The 12547-nt window shown below is 44.7% G+C and overlaps 1 protein-coding gene across 1 annotated transcript in view; it reads left to right on the forward strand.

Annotated features, from left to right (window-relative positions):
- Positions 1–12547, forward strand: part of grm3 (glutamate receptor, metabotropic 3) — a 252732-nt gene that overhangs the window by 160865 nt on the left and 79320 nt on the right. Inside the window, exon 4 of the mRNA XM_060843076.1 lies at positions 5822–6680. Within this exon, the coding sequence (XP_060699059.1) occupies positions 5822–6680 (859 nt within the window). The remainder of the gene's footprint in view (positions 1–5821; positions 6681–12547) is intronic.

Consider the following 12547-nt stretch of genomic DNA (forward strand, 5'->3'; position numbering starts at 1 on the left):
ATCCATTTCCTCCACTCCATAATCTCCTTCATTTTGCTGATATTGACGGAGAGATTGTTGTCTTTGCGCCATGCTGGTAAGTACGCCATGTCCTTCCTGTACTCCATGTCATCGTTGTTTGAGATCTGATCTGCAACAGTGGTGTCATCAGCAAACTTGAAAATGGAGTTGGTGAGAAATTTGGCCACACAGTCATGAGTGTACAAGGAGTATACTAGGAGCTGAGTACCCTGATTGTGGGGTGCCTGTGTTGGGGATTATCATGGAGAAGATGTTGTCACCTATCCTTACTGACTGTGAGCTGTTTCAGGAAGTCAGGAATCTGATTACAGAGGGGGGAGCCAAGACCTAGGTCTCAGAGATTAGAGATGAGTTTGGAATTATGTTGAAGGTGGAGCTGTAGTCAGTAAGTCAGAGCCTGATGTACGTATCCTTTGTATCCAGATGTTCTAGGGCTGGGTGTAGGGCCAGGGAGATGGTATCTACTGTATCAGGAGATGAATTGCAAAGGATCAAGGCACTTTGAGAGGCTGGAGTTGCTGTGGGCCATGACCAACCTCTAGAAGCATTTTCTAAAAGTGAAGGTCAGTGCCACCGGGTGGTAGTCTTTGAGGCACCCTGCATGATTTTTCTTTGATGCCAGGGTGATGGTGGTCTTCTTGAAGCAGGTGGGGACTTCAGATCATTGTAAGGAGAGGTTAAAGATGTCAGTGAATACTCCTGCCAGCTGGCCCATGCAGGATCTGAGTGCACGGCTGGGGACCCCATCCAAACCGGTCACTTTCCGTGGGTTTACCCTCAAGAAATCGATCTGACGTCTGCAATGGTGACCATGGGTGCGGGGCACCCGAAGCTGTTGGGATAGGTGATATCATTTCACTGACCCTCTGTTCAAAGCAAATGTAGAGTGCATTGAGGCTTGTTGGGTAGGGATGTATTGTTGCCTGTAATTCTGTTTGACCTTGCTTTGTAGCCTGTTATGTCATGTAAGCCTTGCCACAAATGACATGGTGCCCGTGCGGTTGGTTGGCCCGGGTCTCAAGCTGGGTTTAGTTTTGCCTCTTGGTGTCTCTAATGGCCTTACGAAAGTCGGACCTTGATTTCATGTGTATGTCAGGATCATTCCTGATGAAGGGCTTATGCTTGAAATGTCAATTCTCCAGATCCTCGGATGCTGCCTGGCCTGCTGTGCTTTTCCAGCACTACACTCTCGTCTCTGATCTGTAGTCCTCACTTTCTCCTAGGTCAGAATCGTCCAATGTTTATACCTCAGAGCCAAACTTCAGTAAGGAGTGGATCTCCCAGTTCATCCATGGTTTCTGTTTGGGGATAACTTATTTGGCACATGGTCTTCTGCAAGCTTACTGATGAAGTCTGTAGGGGTAGTGGCATACTCATTGAGGTTGGCTGCTGAGTTCTTGAATAGTGACCAGTCCACGGACTCTAAGCTGTCCTGAAGAAGCCCTTCTGTTGCCTGAGACTGAACCTGCACTCCATTCTCTACTGGGTCCTCACACTTCAGTTTCTGCCTGTAAGTGGGAAGTAGGAGCACAGAGTGGTGATCTGATTTGCCAAAATGCGGACTGGAGATGGAGCGGGAGCTGGCTTTGAAGGTTGTGTAACTGTAGTCGAGCATGTTGGGACCTCTGGCGGGGGAACTGGAGACATGTCGATGGTATTTTGGGAGCATGTTCTTGAGGGTGACCTGGTTGAAGTCACTGGGTAGGATGAACAAGGCCCCAGGGTATTCTGTCTCATAACTGTTTGTAGCAATATACACTTCACCAAGTGCACTCTTCACTTCCACATGAGATGGGATGAAGACCGCTGTCAGAATAGTTGACGTGAACTCATGAGGTAGGTAGTAGGGACAGCACTTTACTGCAAGATATTCTAGATCCAGAGAGCAGTAACTCTCCAAGGTCACTATGTCTGTGTGCTAGGAAGTGTTCATTTGGAGGCAGACCCTGCTGTCTCTTGCCTTGCCCAAGGATGTCGAGCATTCCATCTGGTGAACTGAGAAACTGTCAGGTTGTAAGGCACAGTCTGGTGTAGTGGGAGTGAGCCATGTCTGTCTGAGACAGATCACACAGCAGTCTCTCAATTCCCAATGGAAGCTGCATCTAGTTTTAAGGTCATCCATTTTGTGCTCCATGGCTTGGACATTTGCCAGGAGTATACTGGGGAAGGAAGGGACCTGAGGTTTCAGTCTCACCTGAAGCTCAGCATATCTGCCTTGTTTACTGGGTAGGTAATTGCTCTCAGTCAATCCTGGGCGTCAGTGAGGGACATCTGTTGCTCCGAGAGGGATGTACACGCAATTGATGGGGTTCTGGGCACCACTCACAACTTTCAGCTTCCCAGGAAGCCAGAGAGGGTCTTGTGGTCAATCTGGTCAGGCTTCCTCAATGTTGGGTCGCTGTGAGGTCAGCTCTCATTTGTTCGCTGGACAGGCTTCAGTTCCAGGTTTCTGTGGGGAGATGGGGTTTGTGGTTCCAGAATCTGTAATCAGGTTACGTTAGACAATCAAAGCTCAGCATTTCCTATCAGTTGAAACTCAGCAAGATTTATATAGATAGTTCATGGTGAAATAATCACGTCTAATTCACTACATTATATTGATATTAGAACTACTACATGTTAAGAATACCATAAAGAAGTCTGTGTTGCAGAAAGATGAAAAATTGTGATGGGCACAATTCTAGGAATTTTGGATGGAAACATACAGAAACTTTACTATCTCATTCCCAAGTCAGTCTCTATTAATACAATATTCATAGAGATTGTGGAAATAATTTGTTTGATCAAGGAGATGTTTTAGATTTCTGGAGGTGGCTCTTCCATTTACTGTTTAGATTGCCTACAGCATGGAAACAGGCCATTTGACCCAACAAGTCCACATCAACCCTCCAAAGAGTAACCCATCCAGACCCATTTCCCTCTGATTAATGTACCTAACTTACACATCCCTGATGGCCAATTCACCTAACCTGCACATCTTTGGACTATGGGAGGAAACTCACGCAGACCCGGTGGGAACGTGCAAACTCCACATAGACAGTCACCCAAGGCTGGAATCGAACCCTGGTCCCTGGTGTTTTGAGCTGAAAATGTGTTGCTGGAAAAGCGCAGCAGGTCAGGCAGCATCCAAAGAACAGGAGAGTCGACATTTCGGGCATGAGCCCTTCTCTGAAGAAGGGCTCATGTCCGAAATGTCGACTCTCCTGCTCCTTGGATGCTGCCTGGCCTGCTGCATTTTTCCAGCAACACATTTTCAGCTCTGATCTCCAGCATCTGCAGTCTTTACTTTCTCCCTGGTGTTGTGAGGCAGCAGTGCTAACCACTGAGCCACCAGGGGAAGTATATGAGGTTGGAGCTCCCACTTGCTGTGTGGTTTTTCAGGCAGAATTTGGAGGCAGGGACAGCAACAAGGGGTGATCATCCCTCAAACTGTAGCTTCATCCACATTGATGCCTGCCTAATTTTTCTTCATCATTTCCTGCAGACAATGGAAGCCACCATCTTAAAGTGTCAGGTTGGTGGGTACCATTCTCAGCCTTCAATCAAGAGAAAGTGGGTTAAACATTGGTTCCAGGTGTGAACACAAATCTCCAAGGCTAACACTCCATGTGCAGGACTGAGTGGGTGCTGCACTACCTGAGGTGCCACCTTTCAGACAAGATGGTAAAAGGAAGGTCTCGCTACCCTTTAGGACGATGCAAAAGATCCCATGGAATTATTCAAAGAAGACAAGGGCATATATTCCCAATATCCTGACCTGTATTTATCCCTCAGTTAAGAGAACAGATTACGTGATCATTATCACATTACCCTTCATGGGAGCACAATTATGCAAATTGACTGTCTGTCTCCTACATTACAGAAGTGACTATACTTTTAAAAATATTTCATCAGCTGTGAAGTGCTGTGAAATGTTCTGAGGTTGTAAGAATAAATGCAAATCTTTCTCTCTTGCCACCCTGAACTGTTTCAATTTATTAAGTGCAGGAGTAATTGGATGGTAATTATTATTATGGTCTCTACACTGGTTACTGATAATCTCACCGGTATAGAAGGGCCATCTGAGGTCTCTTGTGATGCAGTGGTAGTATCCTTGCCTCTAGGCTAGGAGGTTCAGGTACAGGTTCCTCTGGGTCCAGAAGTGGGTAATAACACCTGTGACAGGTTTCCTTTTATACACTGGTGTGGGTGCACTGACCGAGCCAGTATTTACTGCCCTTGAGCAGTGGTAAACTGCCTGACCTTAACCTATCTCCGTGGCCCATGTTTGACTCACATTACCCTTCAGGAGGGAATTCCAAGATTTTGACCCAGCAGCACTGAAGAGAAAATGCTTGGAAAATATCTACAATGGGGATCCAAGCTTGTAAGGCACTGGGGAAAGGGGGGAAATCAATTCAAAGAGCCAAGCACAGACAAACTAGTCCTCCGCCCCACTTTCCCAACCATAGTGACCCGGAGAGTTTTGTTTGATGTTTCTTCTGGTCCCCGTAATAAATTTGCCATCTTCCTTTCTACTATAAACTGATGGGCTTCTTTGCATACCCCACCACCTCCCCCAACAGGGAAAAAGTTGCTGGGCATTTCTGTTCCATATTTGTTTCCTGGCAGAGGAGAGAGGGAGTGTGACCAGAGTGATGTTGTAGTGCCAGAGATAGACAGCACCAATCCCCCTGCCACCTAAGGGTGTAGCCAGACTGAAAGGTGAACCTGGGTGGGGGTTGCTGATGATTTGCTGCAGTAGAAAGGTGTGGGTGTGATTGATGGGTGGGCTCCTGAAAGAACCTTATTTACTATTCATTGCTAAACTGCTTCCGGAAGCCAGAGGCACACTGTCACTTCATCAAGAACATCCAGAAAATATTGACTTTATTTTCAGCCGTGTGAAAAGCAGGAATATTTCTCACTCAAATCATTTCCCACACAGTCCCCCACTGACTCCACACCTGTCCTCTCAATCTGAACCGATCGGTTTAGCTCAGAGTATTTGCTAACCTCCGTGATTGTGAAACTGTCTCACAAAGACCCCCTTGGTGACTGCTGCACTCAGCCTGATCTTAATGAGACCCTACCACTAGGATGGTTTGGTTTGAACTTCTCCTTTATGTTATGGGGGTGATGAGTGTATTCACCATCTGCTCCAGAGCAAACAAACATCGTCCAGCCCACCTCCCCCCCCCAGGTTCTGTGACCTCTTAGAGGGTCATCCCTTTCTGGCCTCCCATTAGCAGGCAGACCTGTAACATTCCAGACTCCATATTCCAAACAATCGTTCCACCTCTGCAATTCCTGGCTCCTCCTTGAAACCAACCCTTTCAACCAAGTGGGAGCAAATTACTGCACAGGCTGGAATCCGAACTGAAAATCAAAAATGCCGGAGATCACAGTGGGTCAGGCAGTATCCATGGAGAGAGAGAGAGAGCAAGCTAACACTTCGAGTCGAGATGACTCTTCCTCATAAGCCTCCATGGATGCTGCCTGACTCACTGTCACCTCCGGCATTCTTTGTTTTCAGTATTTGACCAAGTAGTTGGTCATTTGTGCTGAGGAAGAGTCACTGGACCCGAAATTTTAATTCTGATTTCTCACCACAGATGCTGCCTGACCTGCTGAGCTTTTCCAGCAATTTCTGTTTTTGTACTTTCTCCCCTAATGTTTCCTCCTTTAACTTGACGTCCATTTTTAAGCCTTGATAAAGGTAACATTAAAGATGCTGCAGAAATGCAAGTTATTTTTGATGATTTAAAACCATTAAGCACCAAAGGTTTGTACTTAATTTATATTTTAATATCATCTACAGGTAGCAAATTTGCTTCGACTCTTCCAGATCCCCCAGATCAGCTATGCTTCAACAAGTGCAAAGCTCAGCGATAAAAGCCGCTACGATTACTTTGCGAGGACAGTCCCTCCTGACTTTTATCAGGCCAAGGCTATGGTAGAAATTTTGCAGTTCTTTAATTGGACTTACGTGTCAACCATCGCTTCCGAGGGCGATTATGGAGAGACGGGAATTGAAGCCTTTGAGCATGAGGCACGTCTTCGAAACATTTGCATCGCTACTTCGGAGAAAGTTGGCCGCTCCACCACAAAGAAGTCCTACGATGGTGTGATCCAGGAGCTGCTGAACAAAGCCAACGCGAGGATCGTGGTACTTTTCACACGGGGCGACGATGCCCGGGAGCTTCTTGCTGCGGCTAGCCGAATGAACGTTTCTGGCTTCACCTGGGTGGCCAGTGATGGATGGGGAGCTCAAGAAATCGTGGTGAAGGGGAACGAGCAGGTTGCCAACGGTGCAATAACCTTAGAGCTTGCTTCTTACCCCATCAAGCAGTTTGACAAGTACTTTCAAAGCCTCCACCCTCGCACCAACAAGCGGAACCCGTGGTTTAAAGCCTTTTGGCAGCAGAAATTTCAGTGTCTGCTCCAGAACAGTCGGTCACATCAAAAGGTGTGCGACAGGCGGCTCTCCATCAACAACTCTAACTACGAGCAAGAGACAAAGATAATGTTTGTTGTCAATGCGGTGTACTCAATGGCACATGCTTTACACAAGATGCAGCGCGTAATGTGTCCAAATACCACCAGACTCTGTGATGCCATTATGCCACTGGATGGGAAGAAGTTATACAAAGAATACTTAATCAAAATTAATTTCAGCGGTAAGAACTTTATCTGTGTCACTGTGAATGTGATAAATGATTAGACAAAAGTTTATTGTTATCATGCTTTCTTGATCTACTACACTTTTCTGTGCTCTAGATATTGTTTCAAACCACAGTGAGGGGAGCTTCTAATGCCCTGGGACCAGTATTTCACAGTATTTCATGCTTCAATATCTCTTAGAGTCTTGGAGATGTACAGCATGGAAACAGGCCCTTCAGTCCATCTTGTCCATGCCGACCAGATATCCCAACCCAATCTAGTCCCACCTGCCAGCACCCAGCCCATATCCCTCCAAACCCTTCCTATTCATATATCCATCCAAATGCCTCTTAAATGTTGAATGTTTGGCTCATTATTGCCGCAGGAATGTTACTTGCCTCTTGTCAGCATGGACTGGTTCACTTAGAATCATAGTAATAGAGTCATGCAACACAGAAAGGGCCCTTCAGTCCATTGAGTCTATACCACCCTATCTACACTAATCCCCCTTTGCTGCACTGGGCCCAGAGCCTTGAGTGTTATGACATTTCAAGTGCCTCATTCAATTAGTTTTTAAAGATTGTGAGGGTTCCCACCTCAACTATCCTCCGAGGCAGAGTATTCCACATCCCCACCACCAACCCATCGAGTCTGATCTGCCATTCAATAAGATCATGATTGATCTGATTACCCTCAACTCCACTTTCCTCTATTTTCTCTATCACCCTTGATTCCCATAATGATTAAAAATCATTCCACTTCTGCCTTGAATTTCTTAATGACCCAGCCTCAACAGCCCAATCTGATAAAGAATTCCACAGATTCACTGGCCTCTGGGAGAAGGCATTCAATAGACAATAGACAATAGGTGCAGGAATAGGCTATTCTGCCCTTCGAGCCTGCACCACCATTCAATATGATCATGGATGATCATCCTTAATCAGTATCCTGTTCCTGCCTTATCCCCATAACCCTTGATTCCACAATCCTTGAGAGCTCTATCCAACTTTTTCTTAAATGAATCCAGAGACTGGGCCTCCACTGCCCTCTGGGGCAGAGCATTCCACACAGCCACCACTCTCTGGGTGAAGAAGTTTCTCCACGTCTCTGTCCTAAATGGTCTACCCCGTATTTTTAAGCTGTGTCCTCTGGTTCGGCACTCACCCATCAGCGGAAACATGTTTCCTGCCTCCAGATTGTCCAGATTCCTCCTCATCTCTGTCTTAAATGTGCAACCCCTTATTCTGAGATGATATCCTCTGGTCCTAGACTGTCCCAGAGGGGGAAACAACCATTCCCCATCTACCCCGTCAAATCGTCGAACGAGATTGTATATTTCAATGAGGTCATCTCACAATGTTCTAAATTCAATGAGTATAGGCCCAACTTACTCCAATCTCTTCTCCTAAGGCAATTCCTCTCCATCCCTGGTATTAGCTGAGTGCACCTTGTCTGAGTGCTTCTAATCCCAGGTTATTGTAGGATCTATAACCTTTGGTGACCATGGGGTCTCATGGTGCCAGGAGAACAGTCTGGTGACCCTCACTCAGAAATATAAAAATCTTCAATTAAAACAAATATTACTGAGAAAACTTTGCAGGTCTGGCAGCATCTGTGGAGAGAAATCAGGGTTCATGTTTCAAGTCCCGTGACCCTTTGTCAGAATCCTTCCCTGAAGCCAAAGCATTAACGATTCTGTCTTCCTGCAGATGCTGTCAGACCAGCTGAGCCTTTCCAGCAACTTCTGGTTTTGTTTCTGATTTCCAACTGTTTCTGACCCAGTTCCTTGGGTCTTTTTTAATATGAAAACTTTTCTCTTTCGGTTGTCCTGCTCAGTACTGGAGGCAGCAACCTTGATTTCTCCCTGCAGCGCCAGCGTCTGAGTGAGGCTGCTTCCTCACATGGCAATCTAACAAAGGAATATTAGATTCAGCTGCCACCAACACCAGTCTCAAACAAACGTTGGCTCAGCGCATATCCACATATGGTCAATGAGCCGTGAACATCAAACACTGAAACAATTTATCCACAAGGGGCGCCATGCCATTGACCACCGCTGAAAGCACTGGCCAACTGTATGCACCTTAGGGTGAGGATGATATTGCAAGCCAACAATTTTGAGAGATTACAGGGTTCCAGGACAAGGGATCATGGTCTAGAGATAAAAATGAGCCTTCTTAGGACTGAGATGAGGAGAAGCATCTTCACCCAGAGAGTAGGAAGCCTGTGGAAATCACTACCACAGATAGTAGTTGAGGCCAAAGCATTACATATTTTCAAGAAGAGGGAGATATAGCTCTTGTGGCTGGAGGGATCAAGGGATATAGGCGGGATTAGGGGATAGAGCTCGATGATCAACCATGATCGTATTGAATGGGAGAGTAGGCTTGAAGGGTTGAATGGCTCCCTCCTGCTCCTGTGTTCTGTGTTTCTGTATAACTCTGTAATCCAGCGCTCCATGCCCTGGCAACCTCCTGTGCTCCAGCACCCACAGTATTTTTAGACCTCCCTGAAGAGGCTCCACATCGATCAATATTAATGGTATTTTTTGTCACAGTTTGGACACTCGACTTCCTGGTTTGTTCATCTCCAATTGGAATGTATTTCATCATTAGACATGTGATTGGCACAAGTCAAAGTGAGGTCTTTACTGAACTGTGGAATAAAGGATGTGTGTTACCTTGTGTGGTCCAGATCAAGAATTTGATCAAGAATTTGCTCCATCCTAAAGCTGTGGATTAGGCGGGTGCAGCCTGAGAGCCACAGAAAGATAACCTTCTAAACTTCCAGCTCTCGTGACTCATTCCAACCTGGAATTCCTCCTTACAGAGCAACACTGAACATGAGGGTGGCTCAGTGGTTAGAACCACTGCCTTTAGCACCAGGGACCTGGGTTCGATTCCACCCCTGGGTGGAGTTTACACATTCTCCCCATGTCTGTGTGGATATCCTCCAGGTGCTCTGGTTTCCTCCCACAGTCGAAAGATGTGCAGGTTAGGGTGGATTGGCCGTGCTAAATTGACCCCATAATGTGCAGGTTAGGTGGGATAGCTGTGGGAAACGCAGGGTTTGAGGGCTCTGCTGGGATGCTGCTCAGAGGAGTGTTGTGGAATTAATGGGCAGAATGGCCCACTTCCACAATGTAGGAATTCTATCTGTGAGTGTTCTATCCATGAGTGTTCTATCTGACAAAACAGTCAGTTTGATCATTAATAATGGCAGGCAGCAGATTGAGCAACAGCGTTGGTTGTGTAATTGCAAAAGCATCTGGATCAGAAGCACTTTAAAGGACGGATAAAACTATCTGGCATAAAATATAAAAATACATTGCTTATCAGTGGTGATTTGTATCAATCTGTCTATTGCCATCTTTGATGATGCTCAAGTGACCACTTCCTTTGCAGCTTACCTCATAATGATATTTTGTCTGTCAGAATTCCTGGTTTCTATGGTGATATAATGCTGTTGCTATCTGGGTTTAATCTGGATTATGAGATCTTTCTGTTAAGAGATGATAAGAGATCAAATCCAATCCTCAAGCTAAGTGGTTAATGGCATCTCTCTTAACTAATACCATAATATTGATAGGTTAGTGTAGATTTTGTTCTGCAAGAACATCATTATTTCTCTGCTACTGAACAAATTGTCGATGTCATAACTGTGATAAATTGTTATGGAAACAGCAGAGCCACTGTTAGAACACGTGCAGCACACCTTGTGTTAACCTGACACCACCAATATAATGTATCATTATGTCTCCTTTTCAAAAGCTTACTTTTCTGTGGCCTCTAGACTGAGTAGTTCCTTAACTTTCTCAAATCTTCTACATTCATACAAGCTAAAGGTTATTAAATCACAATTCAGCGGCTCTTGATTGATTTTCATTTTATTTCTACCTGTTTCAACCTTCATGGTCTCCTGCACTATGGGTCATGACCCTTGCCCTGGAATCACAAATCCAATCTCTACTCTACTGGACTACTGCGTCCAGTTCTGGTTGCCCTGATATAGGAAATATATTATTAAGCTGGAGAGGGTTCTGAAAAAAAATTAAAAGGATTTTGTCAGGAATGGGAGTTATCAGGAGAGGCTGAGACTTTTTTCTCTGGAGTAGAGCAGGTTGAGGACTTTATGGAGGATTAAAGAATCATGGAGGGGCATAGATAAGGTGAATGACAGATGTCTTTTTCCCAGGGTAGGGGATTTTAAGACTAGAGGGTATATTTTTAAGGTGAATGGAGAAAGATTTAGGAAAGACATTAGGGGCAATTTCTTTACACAGAGAGTGGTTCATGTGTGGATTGAACTTCCAGAGGAAGTGCTGGTTGTGGGTACAGTTACAACATAGAAGACTTTAAAGCACGTGAATGAGAAATGGTTGGAGGGATATGGCCCAAGTGCAGGCAGGTGGGCCTAGTTTAGTTTGGGATTATGATCAGCATGGACTGGTTGGACCAAAGGGCCTGTTTCTGTACTGTATGATGCTAAATAAACTGCTAGAACCTGACAGTACCCAGGAACATTGAATGTACAAACTGTGAGAGAGAGCCTGCTGAGCACTTTCCCCCGAGAATACAAAAGAACCATGAAATTCAAAACACAAATGATTGTGGTTAGCCAAATGACAAGTACAAACCAAGAGAATTACTTATTACAAGATTTGCTGCCATTCTTTTCAAAGGGTCCAGAATGTTACAAGAGAATTGTGTTTTTTTTAATTACTGGATTTAAAAGCTTAATGTAGTCTGACACAATCCAAGCTGAATACGTTGTGGAAGATGTTGTCAATACCTGTCAAGCCAACTATACATATCTCGATCTTCCCACGACATTTCAAGCAGTCTTTTATCATTGTGCATTCAGCTGGTGGCAGTACCAGTGAGAATTAAAGGGACTAGAACAGTTTCTATGGGAAATTGTGTGTGGCACATTAAAAGTTTATTTTAGTCATCGTTACTGATCCTGATTATTAAGTACGGAGCTAAATTTTAAACAGATTTGTCAATACAATCCTCTCTGAAAGCAATCTGCATTTTATCTTCAATTGCTTTTAGCTTTATTCCACTTCATGTTTGGTACAAAAGCCGTGTTGAATTCAGATTTACACCACTAAACAATATGCCAACTTTGTTTACAATGTATCTAGTGTGTAGATCCAGTATTTAAAAAAGTGTCAAAATTTCTCATTACCAACATCATTGTTGCTCACATCTACACTATGTCACTTATTTTCAGCAACTGCGCCATCTAACAATAAAGGACCTCATTTATTTATACACTCTTTGTTGCTTATGGAATACTGTGTCCAGTTCCGGTCCCCCAGTTATAGAAAAGCTATTATTAAGCTGGAAGGGATGTACAAGAGATTTACCAGGATGTTGCCAAGTGTGAAAGGCTTGAGATATAAAGAAAGGTTGGATAGGCTGGGATTTATTTCATTGGAGCCTAAGAGGTTGCAGGGTTACCTTTTAGAAGTTTATAGAATCATGAGAGGTTTAGACAGAGTTAATGATAGTTGTCTTTTCCCTATGATGGAGAATTTCAAGACGAGGGGGTACTGGATGTAAGTTTGCTCACTGATCTAGAAGGTTCATTTTCAGACATTTTGTCACCACTAGTGAGTCACTAACACCAGTGCTTCACTGGAGGCGCACTGATGATGTTATCCAGTATGGTGACAAAATGTTAGAAAACAAACCTTCTAGCTCAATGAGCAAACCTACATCCAGAACCTCAACCTGAGCTACAAAACTTCTCAAAACCCGCCACTGGAGGGCACACTTTTAACACAAGAGGAGAGAGATTTAAAAAAGATACAGCGGGTGGTACGTGTGTGGAATGAGCTTCCGGAGGATGTGGGTACAATTTCAGTGTTTATAAGACA

The sequence above is a fragment of the Hemiscyllium ocellatum genome, chromosome 23 (assembly GCF_020745735.1).
Source record: "Hemiscyllium ocellatum isolate sHemOce1 chromosome 23, sHemOce1.pat.X.cur, whole genome shotgun sequence".
Taxonomy (NCBI): Eukaryota; Metazoa; Chordata; class Chondrichthyes; order Orectolobiformes; family Hemiscylliidae; genus Hemiscyllium; species Hemiscyllium ocellatum.